At 48.3% G+C, this 17445-nt stretch overlaps 1 protein-coding gene across 1 annotated transcript in view; it reads right to left on the bottom strand.

Moving 5' to 3' along the window:
- The window catches only part of SORL1 (sortilin related receptor 1), a 158362-nt gene extending 141930 nt beyond the window's left edge, over positions 1-16432 (bottom strand). Inside the window, exon 1 of the mRNA XM_008530665.2 lies at positions 15979-16432. Coding sequence (XP_008528887.1) covers positions 15979-16254 — 276 coding nt within the window. The 5' untranslated portion in view covers positions 16255-16432. The remainder of the gene's footprint in view (positions 1-15978) is intronic.
- Positions 16433-17445: the final 1013 nt, after the last annotated feature.

Raw genomic sequence — 17445 nt, 5'->3', positions numbered from 1 at the left:
GACTGTAACAAAAACAGCCACTGGGGCAGACCCTGACTCTGAATGTTTCCTCTGCTTCCTGAGGACACAGCAGACTCTTGTCCAGGCTGCCTAGCAGTGGGATGTGGCCCTGGGACCGAGTTCCAGCCAGCAGAATGAGGGAAAAGGGGGTCAGTGCCACTAGCACTGGCCCCATATAGCCTCTGTTTTCTTTTCTATCCACAGGCTGCATTCAGGACTTCGGGGTCAGGAGGAGAGCAGAACCACAGATGGAAGGAGCCCACGTCCCAGAGGAGAAGGCCCTCCACTAACCAGTACCACTCATTTTGAACTTCCCATAACTGGGAGATAAATTTCCACCCCGGAGCTTCCAGGATTCACCTGTTACATAGCTAATAGCAATATGACCACCTAAACAATATGACCACCATCTATAATCACTGTCATTTTTTTTAAAAAAAGGAAAGTTTAACACCAAAAACTGAGGCAGGATATAATCTCGGAATGAAAAACAGTTCTTTTACATAGCTTCTGCTTTATGAAAAACTACATTAATTTTATTTTTCCCATTTCATCAGTCACTGATGGACAGGCTGGCATTTTAGGACACCTGAGCCATACGCTTCACCCTCCTGGGTAAAGAGCAAACTGATGTCCCGACTAACAAAAATTCTGATAGCTCGTGTTAACATTGGGAATCAGGACAAGGCCCCCTCAAATCAGGAGCATGCGCCCTGCCTCTTGCCGAGCAAAGTCGAGGAGAAGCGTAGTCCATCGGCCTCTTCAACCTCAGCTGTTTCAGGCACACACAGAAGGAAATCGAGCTTCTGGGCTCTGAGCAGCCCCTGCATGGTCCAGCCTGCACATTCCCCCACCCACCCAGCCACCCTCCCGTCTCAGTCTCAAACTGATACAACGCACAAGCCTGAGCTCACCTGCCCCCCGCACCTGTCTTCCTACCAAGGCTCTGCCGCGGAAAACCCTCCCCTCCCAGCAGCTCCTCTGTCTCCTTCTTTCCCTTCCCCATCCCAGCACGCCTTCACTTCCCCCACCAACTCCTTGAGGTGCTTTCAGATGTCACAAGGGAGAAGGGAAACACCTGTGCCACAAACTTGGCCAACAGAATGACAAAGGAGCTAATCCTTAACTCTTCTGCTTTGGGTCTTAAGCACCTGCATTTAATTTAATCAGACATCCAAACTCTCTGGGAAAATATTTGAAATAAGACATCTTTAAAGAAAAAGACTGTAGATATTTTTTAGGAAAATGTGTCATTCCAAAATGTTCCTTCTCATTCCCAGAGAGATAAGTCCAAACAAACAGTGAAACAGAGGTGCAAATACAAAATAGAAATAAATAAACTCTCTAACCTAGAACACTGCAGAGAGAAAGTGGCTAAGAGATTCTCCACCAACCGCTGCCACCTTACTCCAGCCTTCCCTTTTCTCTCCTCTCCTTCGAGCCCCTGCCTCACAGAAGGATCTGGAAGCATCTGTGGATCGGACGCCCAGCAGCCCAGTGCCCTGGGAGTTCAGGTTAAAGTCTTCTTCTTCTTCTTCCCCTCCAAAACACCGTCATCCTTAGAACCAGAGGGGGCTAAACAGAACTTTTGCAAACATCAATACAATAAAGCATTTGGAAGCTAGAAGAATCGCCCTAGAAGAATCATCTGGGGTCTGTGATGAAAAAGCCCAGCGATATTCGACGTGGGCAACCTCAAAACGGCCCCTCTGTCAGGTAACAATCAAATGACGCTCTGAGCAGGTCCCAAAGCCATCAGTGCTCAGAGTGGGGAAGAGGTCTGAACACAGCCTGCTGAAGTCTCTCCACTCAGAGGACAGGAGATTTATGAGGCCCCTCAACCAATCCTAAGAGAGGTGACGGGGTGAGAGCAACATGAAGGACGAGCCTCCGAACATCCAAGGGCTTTTTCACACAGGAAGCCGAGAAGGGAAGCTTGGTGAAACACCTTTCAAAAAAGAGACAGAGAGACTTTTTTACTTTATTAGATGTCCCTTTTATTCCTAACAGCAGCCGACTGGAAAAGGGCAGCCCAGGGTGGAGGAAAAAAAATCCCTGGCAAGAAATGGTTTGTCAGAGGGCCACTAGGCAACTCATACAAACAGTTGAGCTCCTTCACTTGGCCAGATGTCAGCTTGGGCACATCCTGGTCATGGGAGTAACTCCCTGGGGAGCGCCGGCAGTGGCTGAGTCACCGCTGATCCCCAAGGCAGCCCAGGTGCCCATCCCCCCAAAGCACCAGCCTAGAGTCAGCCACAGGAATCCACACACCACTGAGAGGATGGTGGAGCCAGCAGGCAGGCTGGCAATTTTATTAACGCAAAGACGTCATTCTGCTCTCTGGCCTCACCTTCCTCCTCTCCATCTCCCCTCTGTCTTCATCTCCACCCCCCACCTCACCCTCTCCTGGGGAAAGAGGAAGACGTCAAAGCTTGCTCTCCGTGGAAAGTGACTAGGAAACCAGAAGCCCAGGCCAGCCCCTAGCAATCAAGAACACTGGCAGGTCCCTCAGCTAGGTCTCCTCACTTAATGGGTGGTTTCCGTTTTGCTTGGTTCCTTTTCCATCCCCTGGCCTGACCCCCAGCCTTCCCCCTCACCAGCCCTCAGCTGCAGGTTTCCAGATCACTCTTAACAGCCTTGCTCACTCAAGTGCCACAAACAGCTGTGGACAGGAGCGGGCACACAGACCCAGAAGCCGCTGGGTTGGGAGGGGCTGCAAGGGTGGCTTTTCCAGGAACATAACCTTGATGTGCAGTCAGTTATAACCACCACCCCGGGGTGTGAACAACCTTCCCTCTCCCATTTCTAGATCACAGGACGTAGCTGGAGCTTGACAAATGAGACACAATTAATTGGAGCTATCAAAGCAGCAGGGAGGGGCCCAACGCCTCCCCTCAGAAGGCAAAAAGAGAAAAATCGCATGCCACGGAGACCTCTGCCCACAGAAACCGCATCATAAACAACAGCGTCTCAGGGGTACTCCGGGCTCTGCTGGGCTCACAGGAAGGTCGTTAAGAGTCAAGATAACCACCCCAAGAGGTCCCGGGTCCAGGGGTCCCAAACCCGGCTAATGGTCAGAATCACTAGAAAGGCCCCTCTCCAGACCCACTGATTCAGAATCCCGCTGACTGGAGCCCAGGAATCAGCACTTTTAAAAGATCGCACCCCCAGTGTCTCTAATGCAGCGTATGTGGGGAACGACGACTCGAGTCCACTCCCCTTCCTCCTGGCAGAATCCAGGACATAATAGCGGCTAGAAGACTCACTCTTTGCGGGGGGTTTGTCTTTGGGTATTCTGGGTAGCTGTTAAAACTCTATGATCTCCTGATATATGCCTGATATATGCCAGTACCTATCTATCTACCTACCTATCTATATATGTATACTGTATATACTGATACATGCCAGTATATATCTATATACATAGATATATACTAGATATAACTGATATACGCCAGTGTATATCTACTGATATATATAGATATATAGGAGAAAGTTCAAAAACACTATGCTATGTAAAAGAAGCCAGACACAAAAGGTCACATATTGCATGATTCCATTTATATGCAATATCCAGAACAGGTAAATCCATAGAAACAGAGAGCAGATTGGTGGTTGCCAGGAGCTAGGGGAGGGGGGAGTAGGGAGTAACTGTTTCATGGGTAAGAGGGTTTATTCTGGAGTGTGAAAATGGTTTGGAACTAGATAGAGGTAGGAGTTGCACAACATTGTAAATTACTAAATGCCACTGAATTGTTCACTTTCAAACGGTTAATTTCATGTTATGTGAATTTCATCTCCATTAAAAACAAAGCCTCTATGACCTGTAAAGAACCATACTTCTCAGGTGCTGCTCCAAGAGCTCCCAGTCTTCAGTGCTTCTTTCATCTCATCTCCATCCTTCATGCTACCAAAACATGCAGCTAGAATGAGTCAGAGGAGCCAGGCTGAGGAGTGGGTCTCTGGCCAAAGCAATCCTTCAAGAGCTGTCAGCAGCATCTGCAGAGCCGCAGCACCCCCCCAGGCCTCCCGGTCTCCAGTCCCTGGTCCCCGGTCCCTGGCTGGAGAAACGGCCATGTGCTCCAGGCAAGCGTCTACTCCCAGCTCACAACACTCGCCACCACCCCCCCTACATCATCCCACATTGACTCTCAGCCCCCCAGCCTGCCCTGGCGTTCAAAAGAGGTTATACGATTTGCCTCATTATTCAGGGCGAGGGGAAGAATCTGCTGCTGCCCAAGCTCCAAGCCCTGGTTTGTTATCAATAGAAGGAAGGACCAAGAAATTGCTTGTTGAATGAAGGTACTGATTGCTCCTGCATTCACTGACCAGTAAGTTTGCACTGAGGCCTACCAGGTGCCAGGCACCCTTTGAGGCTCTTTATTCATTTCTTACCTGTCAAGAGTATACAGAGCATTTCTGGGGGAAATAAGTGTTGCAAGTCCGACGGCAATAAGAAATTTACAATAAAACCACCAAAATCTGTGCAGTCACTGAGGCTTACTCAGGAGGATGGGGGCCCTTAACAGAATGAGTCACATATCGTCTCCATTCATTTCTTCTGCCATCACCTCTTTCAAACTGGTCAGAGATCAGGATGTCCTCGACACCCGCAGCCTGTCGTTCTCATCACTCCTACACAGCTTCTCTCCAGAACACAGTACAAGGAGGACAAATAAGGCAATCTGGTTCATTTCTCGGGCTCACTAGCAGTGAAATACAAAGACAGCATTTTTAAAATTCTACAGTGAAGAATAAAACAAATATCCTGTCCTTCAACTGCCAGGACAGAGGCACTGCTAAATCCCGTGAACTAAAGGACGGGCCCAAGGAAACCAGAGACGGACAGAGAGGTCCAAGAATAACAAGGTTTTCTCAAACCATCCGTTTGCACGACCTAAATGCTAGGTATGCAAATCGCCCCTCCGTGTCCCCGTTCCAGACTGTGTCCTCACTATATTTAGTAAACTCATTATGCTCCCTGGACTCCCCCCTCGCAAGGAGAGCTGAAATCTAGTTTAAGAGCTCCCTGCAGAGAGCCCCTGCTCGTGGAGTCTCAGCTCACTCATTTGACTTTGTGTTTGCTCACGATGCTTCACCCACAGAACTGACTGACTACTTTGCTGATAAATTCAGACTGCCCATTTTACAGATGAGAACACAAAAGGGAAATGACCTTGGACCAAAAGTCACAGCATTTCACTACAATCTCCTTAACTGGAGTCATGAGCTCTGTAGAAGACAGATGGATATATACATTTTCCTTTCTCTTTACAGAAAGAGCGATAATCATCTTTTCTCTGACTTACAATAACAGTTCAGTGAGACTTATCTTTATTTCTTTTCTTTTTTAAAAAAAAATTGGCCCTCAGCTAACATCTGCTGCCAATCTTCCTTTCGTCTTTTCTTCTTCTCCCCACTGCCCCCCAGTACATAGTTGCATATTCTAGTTGCAGGTCCTTCCGGCTCTGCTATGTGGAACGCCACTTCAGCATGGCCTGATGAGCAGTGCTAGGTCTGTGCCCAGGATCCAAACTGGAGAAACCCTGGGCCATCAAAGCGGCGTGTGCTAAGTTAACCACTCGGCTAAGTTCAGCCACAGGGCTGGCCCCCTTGTCTTTATTTCTGATTGAGCTTCGTCAAGTAGAATCTATCCACCATTGACCTCTCTGTGCCACTCCCTCCTAGCGAACCTCACTTTATCATTTAGCAAAAGACATGCTTCACTGTCCCAAGAGGGCTCCCTATTAAAAAGAACCTATTAAAAAAATCTCTTTGTCATGAAAATAATCACCTCTTTTTTTTTTAAAGATTTTATTTTTTCCTTTTTCTCCCCAAAGCCCCCCAGTACTTAGTTGTATATTTTCTTAGTTGTGTGTCCTTCTAGTTGTGGCATGTGGGACGCCACCTCAGCATGGCTTGATGAGCAGTGCCATGTCCGCGCCCAGGATTCAAACTGGAGAAACACTGGGCCGCTGCAGCAGAGCGCACGAACTTAACCACTCGGCCACAGGGCCGGCCCCGAAAATAATCACATTTTAATTTACCAGTTGGTAAGTAAGAAAAAGAAGAAAATATCAGGGCCAGAAGGAACCTTGGAGAACATCTAAACCAACTTCCACATTCTGCAGATGAGGTTAAGCCCACATGAAGACTTAGAGGCGGCATTCCACACGCTGCTTTTTGGCAGAGCCCACAGGCAGAGAGAGCACAGCAAGGCCCCTCACTGGTGTTAACTGGCTGCTGAGCACCTGAGCCAGGACCAGCCCTATATGAGGATTCACCCATGAACCCAAAGCCATTTCTATGAGCTCTTTAGGATGGTTCCAGACCACCCACTCTCCCCGACGCTCCTTTTTGGCTCTGCAGCTTCACCATGAATAGCCCCCCACTTCATTCATTCAATAAATATTTACTGAGCACTTACTATATACCAGATGCCAAGCTACGTGTTAGGAAAACAGCAGACTTCCAGGTCCTGCCTCCTGGCTCTTAAATTAGTAGGGGAAACAAACATTAAACAATTAATTCCCCAAATAATGGTTAACTTACAGCTGTTAAATGGGAGGGAGGTGCATAACTTCGTGTTGGGGAAAGAGCATGGCTGCGCTGAAGACATGAGCTACAGGAGGTCCCAGAAGGATGAAGACGGAGGAAGGAGGGAAAAGGGGATGGAGAGAGATCCAGGGGAGGGGCAAACGCCAGGAAAGGGAGGGACTTGGGACCTGTCACAGCTGAAAAGTTAAAAGGAAATTAGCGTAGCCAGGAGAGCCAAGGAGAGGGCAGAATTATATGAGCTCTCTAGGTTGTAAAGGGGGGAAAAAGAGTTCATAGCAACAACGTTGTGGACTGCGGCCGAAAGCAAGGTTTCAGTGGAACATTTACAAGAGGCAAATACACCAGAGTAAATGAGACCAGTCAGGGGCTTGGGGTTGAGTCTTGGTCTCCACGACTCACTAGCTGCATAACTTTGGGTAAGTCACTTCGCCTTTCTGAACCTCAAGATACTCATCTGTGAAAGGAGAATAATCATAATTATCTTCCCGATCTTACACAACTATTATAAGAATCAGATGAGATGCTGTCAATGAATATATTTCATAAACTTCAAAATGCTAATATATTATTTCCTTTTGTTACTGGTATATTCTTTATACCAAAATAAACCATTCTTCACAAAATGGCTCCATATAAAAAAATAACACGAGCATCACCAGAGTTGGGACTTTGAGGCCTAAGAGCAAGCAATGACACATGTAAAAATGATGAAACCCTGCAGGCCTGAAGCAAGCTCAGAACTCATGGCCAAGTACGGACGCAGGTCGCCTGCCCTGCATTCCATGGCCGAGCTCAGAAACCCGGGAAACACAAGCACCGGTTCCCAAGGCCCCAGCACATTGGTAATCAGATTCCTAGCACTCTCCTTGCCCCAAAGGGAAAGGATTTAAACATTACATCCCAGAACAGAAAGCCTCAGGACCTTACCTTACCAGTGGCATCTTTACCACACTGTGAGGGAAGGGAACAGAGAGGAGAGAGCACCTCACACACAACAGCAGAGCCGATTTCTCAGGCACATGAGATGCCCTCTCAGCTCCCAGGAGGGCAAGGCGCCCAGCGGAGGCCCCCGGTCACCCCTCTGCTTAACTCCCCCATCTCTGAGTTGATGACCCTTGCGCCTCTTTCCAACTCTCCACATCCACTCCTTAATTCTTCTCCTCTAAAGATTCAAGGCCCTGTTTCTGCAGTCACCCTCCATCACCACCAGCAGCAGCACACCTTGCCAAATTCAGCAAACCACATGCACAGTTAACTGCAGGATTTATTTTTTAAACTATAGTCATGCACCGCATAACGACGTTTCGGTCAACGATGGACCACATATACAACGATGGTGCCATAAGATTAGCACCATATTGCCTAGGTATGTAGGAGGCTATACCATTTAGGTCTACGTAAGTATACTCTATGATGTTCGCACAATGATGAAATCGCTTCATGATGCATTTCTCATGTGTCCCCATCGTTAAGTGACAAATGACTGTACTCAGTAAGAAAACTTCAGGGACCTAAATATACACAGATGAGGTAAGGAATAGGTACACAGTCTCACGTCACTCAATTAATTGAGCATAGGTTTAAAATATTCAAGTCTCTTCCAACACACTCCCAGTTTCATGGACCACTCACCCTTCTCTGCTCCATCCCCACTACCTGCCATCAGCAGGTTCCTCTGCTGACATCTTTTGGCAGGCCAGTGCTAGTCTTTCTCCCCATGTCCCTAGGCAGACCCACATGGACCTGTTTGGAAAGTCTCCCCATGGCTGACAGAGAAACAGGGTCCTTTATCCGGGTCCCAAACCCCACATATGGCTCCTCTCATAAGCACCCACTTGCGTCTCCCCAGGGACAGCCCCTAAACTAGCCTGTCTTCCAAGGTAGCTTTTAACCCAGGCCCTCCAAGCTCAATCAGGTCATCCTAGCTTTTCCCAATTTCTTCTGGGCACAGAGGTTTCCTAAGAGTTAAAACATTTCATCATGACACTATTCACCTCTCTAGCCCATCCAAGTAGGACAGATCTCACCCCAATACCAACTATGACATCGAAATCCCAATTCAGGACCCATTTGATTCAGGACCCACTCATTGGCTCAAACCCATGTTTATTTCACGTACGAATCACTCTAACCATCTTCTCCCCAGATCCCCTTCAATCGCAGCTGTATGAGGGAAGAGGGTTTCTACTCAACAGGCTAGTCTCTTTTCTAAATAATAGAAGCCATATTAGTTACCTTCCTCATTTAAAAACCAAAAAAGGGGAAGGAGATAATAAACAGCACATCAGCCCCAACATGGCACAAAATGCGTCTAATATACGTACATCTTTTATTGCCCTTGTCTGCCACTCAGATCTGGGACGTAATCACATCAGCCTGCCTTTCTGAGAATCCGTAGCTGTGTTTTTAATCTAATTCAGGGGAGTGGAGATAAATCATCATGAAGGTCCCGATTTTCCAAGCCAAGAGCCTGCAGCGGCAGCAACAGCAATGGCATGCTAAGTTAAAGGGCCAGCTGGGAAGGGGGGTTACATGCAGTGATGAAGACCACACGCCTGTACTGTTTGTCTTCATGCCAGCCTGCAGGGTTGCAGGGATGAAAGACAGACCCAGCCACATGGAGGTAAGTCAACAAGAACACAGGAAGCGGAGGGCAGGGGTGGTGAGATGGCCCCACTGTTAAGGCACTGTTTACATCTTTCACTGCTAAACTGACGTGCAGGGTCTGCACAACCCCTCGGCAAAGCCCGGTACAAGTGGGCTGTTTGTGGGAGGCCACATCAGAAGCGAAGGCACAGAGGTCAGCCTTCGTCACCCAAGTCACTGACAGAAGGAGGCAACAGTGCAGAGACATCCCCTGAGATAACCACTGCACCCACGGCACCCTCCACGGCCCCCTGATGCATTCCTACCTAGAAGAGAAAGGCCGCCGTCTCCCAATACTCAATTTGGCAATCAGCAACCGCCAAAACCTGGGGTTCAGACTACCACCCGCAATTCTTGCTTTCCATCCTCCATTTGTGGTGGGAACAAATGTACGCCTTGGCTGTAACCACAGCTTATCTCCTGAGTGAAGCAGAGGTTGTTGACCACTGGGAAAAGGAGGCCTCCCACATCCTGTCAAAATCATCTAATACAGTAGCCAAGGGCCACATGTGGCCATTTAAACTTAAATTTAAATTGATCAAAATTAAATGAAAGAAAATAAATTCTTCAGTCATACCAGCCACATTCCAACTGCCATATATGGCTGGTGGACACACTGGACAGCACGGATATAGAATATTTTCATCATCGCAGAAAGATTTATCAAACAGCGCTATATTAGATCTGTCATGAAGCCGGGAAGATCAGATCTTCCGGCTCTTGACTAGTAGCAGTGATATGATCATGACTGTGACCATTATTACTAACAATTACCCAGCGGATAACAGAATTTGGTAATTATTTTTAACTCGCTACTGTAGTCGTGATTGTTACAAAGTCCTATTTTTACGGAACCCACCCCAAAATGCACAAAGCATTCCTCACGTTGCAATAAAAAATGAGGGTCTCATAATATCATAGGATGAATCCCAAATCTTGATCCTGATCAGCAACCCACCCTGCCTTCTCTGATTTATAGCACCATCAGCCACTTCAATGCTAGAAGGCTGCCTACGCCACTTCTTCGAAGGCCCAAGGTTCACAGGTCGATAAACCAATAAATTAGGTCGAAATTAACTGCGGCTCATTTTAAACGGAGGGAAATTGATTTTTGCATCTACGTGGCTGGACTGAATATGCCACGTGCCAATGGATTCTGGCGTACCTAGAGAATGCACAGGAACGTTCTGTGCTTAACAAAGACAACGCCTTACCCCTGCAGCCCAGACCACTTCTAGAAAAATACTAATCAACGAATATTCAAACCCAAAATGCACTGAGCTCTCCTTTACTTTCCATCACAACCAAATCTTAAAAAATGGAGGAAAAGTTAATGTAATACCTCAGCTTTAATATATTTCTATGCAGCCAACTATCAATTATCTGCATCTGAATTATTGTCAAAAATTCTAAACTCCACACTGGCTTTCCCTGAGGACATTTATGCCAGCCATTTCATATATCAGATGCTCAAAGAATGCAAACTCATTTTAATATTCACTTAAGCAAAATTTAATTAGGAAGGTAAACTGATGCTTTAAAAAAGAGAGACTAAATAATTACATAGCAGAGACAATTAAGTTATTTTTTAGATTACTTGCTCTCCAGATTATTAGAATGCTCCTGTGTCTGTCCATTACAGTGGACAGAACAAGGCTGGCTCTATATATCTGAGGCCCTGGGATTAAACAATGACAATACAAAGATGGCTGTCATCTCTAAGGAGGAACAGACCAAAACACGACAATGTAATGTTCCTGCAACATCTGTCTTTTGCTTTGGGATGTTAGTTGCTGTTAGCATCTTTCTCCCGGATCCCAGGTCTCAAAGCAATTTATTAAGCATACCATTAACTTCATTTTACAGAATATAAAGAAAACATTCTCGAAAACAACATGAGTTAAAACCAAGATCCATGATCTCTACATTCTGACATTCTCACAAATCTGGGCTCTACATCTCGAGGGAAGTGCTCCCTAGCATCTTTTCAAGTTACGAGAGGGCTACATAATGTTGCTCTCCTGGCCCGCAGGAACCCTCAAAGTGGAATGAAAATGAGTTTTCTTTCACTTGGCCTGAAGAAAAAAGTAACAATCTATTTCATACTGTGACACTTAGGTGACTCCCTTCCTACTGACAGTTATAATGCTATAAATATATTTTGGAGCTAGAGTTAATCTCATTACTCATGATATCAGGGGCTAGGGATAACAGAAACCACCGATATTTCAAGTTTCAAATTTTATGTACATATATGTTATATACGCATAGAATGTTTCTTGAAGGACACAGGAAAAACTGATGACAGTGGTTGCCAACTGGGAAGGGGCACTAGGTGAATGGGAGCCACAAGAGGGAGGGAAATTCACTTCTCGCTACATATTCTTTTGTACGAATTTTGTTTTGTAAGCATGTATTACCTACTAAAGGCTAAATAAACAAACTGGATGGCTTTTCACTTCATCCCTTTACTTCTCCATCTCCTCAATCCTCTCCATATCCCCTTTCGCCCCATTCCTTCCACCTCTCAAAGCCTCCACCCACCATGCCCCAAGACATGCAAGCTATAAGGAACTAGTGACCAGAGACCGGGCAAAGAATGCACACAACAAGAGATGCCAAGTGGAACCAGGAAGTTTTCCAAGGTCACATCCCTTATCGAGCCAACCCAACAAGCCAAGCAACTCTTCACCTCCGTAGAAGCCAACTGGAAAAACAGCAAATGCTTGGCCTTCTCATATTTTGGAAGCATACAGGTCAAACATCCTAACTTCAGAATCAACCAGCCAATTCTTTCCCAAGCAAGTGTATCGTGCGAGAACTTACTCCAAAGAGATCTAAAGCTAAACAGAATTCCATGCCCAAAGGAGGCTCTTTGTCCCAGGGCCTGGTGCTGTAACTGACACTTTATTTTCGGTCTCAAATCAGGACACTGAATACTCCCTGGCCTCTAAAAAGCAGGAATTATGAAGAGAGAGCTCATTGGAAGGAAAATAAACCTGTAAATCCTGTTAGGCTCTATCTTCCATTCCAAAGGATTTTTCCCCAAAACAATACCATTAGCAATACCATCATGGCCCTAAAAGGGAGGATTCTGCACAACAGAATCCCAGCTTTTCTTGAAAAATAACCCCAGGACAGCACAGGAAAATCTGGGCTCTGCCACCCACATCCTCACCCCCAAGTGGGCCAACTCATTTTCACTCGCCATTTGTGGGCTCTGAATACCTTTTCTACCACTTGGATGTGCTTCCTACCCCCTGGCCTCTCTTCTTCCAGGTGGGCAGTGGGTCCACAAATATTCTCTAAGGGGCTCCCAAGAGCCAGGGACACAGAGAAGAGAAAGACTTGACACACCCCCTCAAGGAGCAAACAGGGAGATGAGACAGTGAAACAAGCAGTTCCAACACAAGACGTTAAGTGCTGGAACCCAGCTCCAGAGAACTCTGCCCACTGGAGCCGGGGAATGCCAGGGGGTCTTCCTTAGATGCTAACGAATGGAATAGGAGTTTCACAGGCAAAGACAGGAGCGGGGGAAGGCCATTTCAAGCAGAGGAAAAAGCAAGCATGACGGCACAGAGGCAGGGAGGTGACATAAAATCAGGAAGAAATTCAGTGTGGCAAGAATTATGGAATCCCCCTTCCTGGACTTGGCCCTTTTTAAAGGGGCTCAACTTCTGAACTCTGAACTTGGGCAGAAAAGTTCTAATATCTGATAGCAAACTGTTTTCACCACTACTACTGTATTTCATTATTACAAAGATGCCTCTAAATAATCATGGCAGAAACTAGTCTCCCACCCTGGACAACACGAGGATGAACACAGCCAAAACTACTAAGCAGAGTTTACCCCATAGGTTAGCAGAGCCAGACAAAAAGAACCCACTTTGACTCCAGCACAGGGCTCTCTCTCAGATGCAGGTACCTCCCTGCAAAGGCTCTCCTTGCTCCTCACCCTGAAGCTCCATCTCTGACACATGGCCTTAGCATCACCCCTAGGGCTACCTCAATCAGGCAGCATCTGCTTCCAGCCTTAATCTGTGCTGCTAGGCATCCTCTTAACCCCACTCAAAGGTCAGAGGGCAAGAAGCTACAGAGTGTCTGAGCCCACTGACCCTTTATCGCGCCATCTCCCGTGCCCCCCAAGATCATACAACCCACTAACACCTCACTGTAGAGTTGTGGTTGTCCCGTCCGGCACATTTACATGCCTGTATTTGCATCTGCTTTAACGTCTCCTTAAACCGTTTTCTAAAAGCAGGGATGAAAAATTCCCTGCCCCCATCTGCACCCCCAAGCCTATATAAAACCACACTCAACTCAAGCGATACTATGGAAAAACACTGCAATTCCTTAGGTTTAAAAGTTAAAGGGCAGGGGGCTGGTGTATAAATTGGAGCTTGGCTTAGGGCTAGGCGTAGAAGGGCCACAATTTATACGCCACATCCTGACACTTTTGAGAGTGAAAGCAGTGCTTTTCCTAACCAGCAGGGACGATTTATAAACCAGGTCGGTCCCAGGGAAAGCAGAGGTAAATGGTCACCCTTGCTAGAAAGGTCATTCCAAATAGATGTGAGTTCCTCCGGAGCTCCAGGAGGGGCGCACCAAGCCCCTTCAGTCACTGATTCCTGTGCCTGTGGTCTGAAGGGTCTACTTCCGATAGTGCTTGTAGCAGAAAACCCAGTACCAGGAAGTTCTTCCTTCTATCTAACTCAAATCCTTAAAGATTCAAGTTAATCCTACTTTTAATAACCTCAGGGCAACAGAGAACAATGGCTAGGGAGGCAGCCTCGGAGAAGAAATAATACTGCCCTGTGTCTTCACCCTCGGAAGGGTGCGTAGGAATTCCTCATTGAGTCCGACTGCTGGTTCTCCATCCTTCAACTGAATCAAACTCAATCTGGCTGGCTCAGAAGAAAAAAGCTGAGGGTTTCGGAGTCACTCCCAGTGAGAACGCAGGTCATCTTTATCTTGCCCCAAATCCCCAGGGTCTTTCACAAACCAAACCCAAGGAAGATATAGCACCTGTATGCCTATTTTTGAGACCAAGAAGCTGTTCCCTCAGCCCAAACTACAGCTGTGGGGGACCTGAGCTCTGGAAGGGACTGTCTCCCATCCCTCCCCACCTCCAGACCCCAGAGAGCTGATTCAAGCCCACAGCAGAGCGGGGCTGACTTGAAGACTCAGCGAACAAGAGAGCTTCTTCCCCCTCCATCGGGATGCTGGCATCCCTGATGAGAGCGAGGACCTGCCGACTTCTTTTCAACAATACAAAAAAGAAGTTTCTGATGGGATGGGGTAGGGTAGGGGGTGGGGGACAAGGATCTGGACTGCAAGGGAAGAGAGTATGCAGGCTCCAGCAGCCCATGCTCACCAGCAGTTCCATGCCCATTGGCACACGCTCTTGCCCAGGGGCTGACAGCGGATGGGCGCCAAATGCTGCCAGCTTCTCGCCACTATCCTTTCCCCCTTTATATATCTATATAATACTTATAATTTATATATATATATATATTTCATAGGCGTTAAAATGAAGTATTTAAGAAGCATTGTATAAAGCCAGGGCAACTATTTGATCCCCAAAGGTCACTGAGACAATGCAGACAAAAACTAAAGAGCAGGCAACCCTGCCCCGTGTGACCTTGGGCTGGTCACTTCACCTTTCCCAGCTTTGGTTTCTTCATCAACAAAATGACACAGCAGCATAAGATGGTTTATAAGGTTCTTCCTGGCTCCCAGGGTTGAACATTTAACTCTATATATTTCCTGAAGAAACGGCTAAAAGAAAAATAGGGAAGAGAGGCAGAACCCAGACTAATCTTTTAATTTCTACTTTAAAAGGGAGCATTTTGACTCTAAAAATGGTGCAATTTACCACCTCCAGTGGTCCCCCTTTCTCTCCCCCACCAACCTGCTGGTTCTGCTGATGTCAATCTTAACCGCCGGACTGGGAGTCTTGTGAGGCAATAACATGGTCAAATTAATTTTGCCAAAGCTGATACTAACCCACAAACTCGGCTTGCAATTCCTAGCAGTAAGTCTGGCCATAAAAGTGAAATTCACATTACTTATGAGATAATAAACCTATTGCCTGGGTAGAAATAAATCACTTATTGAATAATAATGCCCACCAAATTCTTGGAGTCTTTCATATCCAAGTGGCATAAGGGATACTCCTGTCCAACATAATGTCAATATCCTGAAGGGGAGGGAGGAAAGGATAGAACCTCACCACCACCCCACCCCCCCCAAAAAAATTCAGCCCTTACACACACACACTCCCCTCTTGCTTTGGCTATACCAAGACAGGCAAGCTTCCAGGTTTGCCCACCTTAATTGTGGTTAAAAATGCTAAGTGTGGAAACCCCCTCCTCTCACTGTTCTGTCTAAGTGTACTGCAACCGCAGGGCGCTCGCCCCTACTGCCAACTGATGATACACTAAAGAAAACCCGTTTTGTATCCATATGTAAAATGAAGCTGCACCCCTTCTATACCTGCCGGAAACTACTCCGGCGTGCACAGATCCCGGGGAAACAGGCACTGCACCCCACGAGTTACCTGGAACACGTTTGCTAAAATCGACAGGAAGAAGGAAAGATCAATGCAATTCAAGTGCTGACGGTTGTACTCATGTGAGGGGGAAAAAACAAATGCAAGCCGGGAAGTCCCCAGTGGTGCCTGCACCTGGGAGGCGACTGCAAAGGATGGATGCGGGGGTGAGGAAGCGCAGGGAGAGGAAGGCGCAGGGGGAAGGCGGGTTGCAAAGTGCTCACCTGTCCATACACCTTGATGGGCTCCGGCTGCAGGGCAGCGCTCCGGCGCCTCCGGAGCGGCTTCTCGTCCGCCCCGCGGGCAGCCTCGCGCGCCCACAGCCGCAGCTCGCGCGGGTCGCCCCGCACCACGAGGAAGCCCTGGTCCTGGGGCAGGGGCGCGCGGCCGCCGTGCAGGGTCTGCGTCCACACCTCGCAGAGAGCCCCGGGCGGCAGCAGCGCGACCAGGGCGAATAGGAAGGGGAGTCGCGACTCCCTCCTGCTGCTCCGTGTCGCCATGTTCGGGCGAACGCTACTGCAGGTGGCGCCGCCGCCAGGAGAGAATGTGCAGCGCGAGGCTGAGAGAGCGGCCGGGCCGGGGCCGCGCGCGCCGCTCCCGGGACTCCAGGCCGCCCGCGCCGCTCCGGGCCGCCCCGCTACGCCAGCCGCCACCGCTGCCACCGGGTCCCGCTCGGCTCGGCGCGGCGCCGTCACGTGTGAGGTTCGCAGCCGCGTCGCCTTCGCGCACTTTCTCCGCTCGGCCGCCTCGGCGGCGACTCCGGCCCCTCCCCCACTTGGGGATGGGGAAGTCAAGGCAGCGAGCGCCCGCGGGACACCTCGTCGGCCGCCCTGGGGCAATCGAGAGTTACGTGCGGCTTGCTCGTTTTCGCTGGACTTAGTTACCTGCCCTGCCGGGTCGTGTGGAGGTCATCCTAAACCGTGGCCAGGCTCCTTGCCTGACTCCACGGCCCCCTGTCCCGCCACATGACGACCGTCCCCGCCTCCTGCTGCATCCCCAGCTCCCAGTGAGAGCCGAGAGCCCAAGAGAGCAGAGTGCAAATTAGAGTCCAGATGAACCCGTCCCCGTTGTGAAACTCACAGAGTTTCAACTACTCCGGGCACCGGAACGCATTTGAAGTGGCCACAGCCAAAAACTACCCTTGATAGAGCTAAACTGTCCTTGCCCCAAGCACAGTAAATATACACCCTGCACGGAGGCAGTAAAAGCAAGGGTACAGTTGACCGGGGACTTGCCACGCCTGGACAATTAAACAGCTGTACAGTGGTTGCTTGCACATATGAATACCTGTGCCTGACACAGGGCCGGCAGCACAGTGGCTTGCTAGTGACCCCTCCAGGGTGACCAAGCACTGAGCCACCCTACCACAGCCGGAAAATGGGCATATATACCAATCCCTTCAGCCCGCAGCCAACACTGCTGCAAGTACTCTACCCCAGGGATATAAGGCTTGCCTCTAGGACAGACACCCAAAGAGTGGGGAGGACACACTTTAACCCTAAATTCAGCTTGGAGATCCAGTCTCTCTTTGAAACACAAGGAGATAAAACCTCTGCAGTTGGAACTGCTGAGGCACACCCAAGGTAAATCTTTTTTTGCAGGTTTGTGGGAGCAGTCAAGGCCTATCCACCGTGCCTCCTCTGTTTCGTTTTGTGTTTCACTGCGCTCTGGACTCAGATCCTGGTTTCTGG

This window comes from Equus przewalskii, chromosome 6 (genome assembly GCF_037783145.1).
Source record: "Equus przewalskii isolate Varuska chromosome 6, EquPr2, whole genome shotgun sequence".
NCBI lineage: Eukaryota > Metazoa > Chordata > Mammalia > Perissodactyla > Equidae > Equus > Equus przewalskii.
The sequence above is the reverse complement of the archived record's forward strand: the minus strand, read 5'-3'. Positions and strand labels throughout refer to the sequence as shown.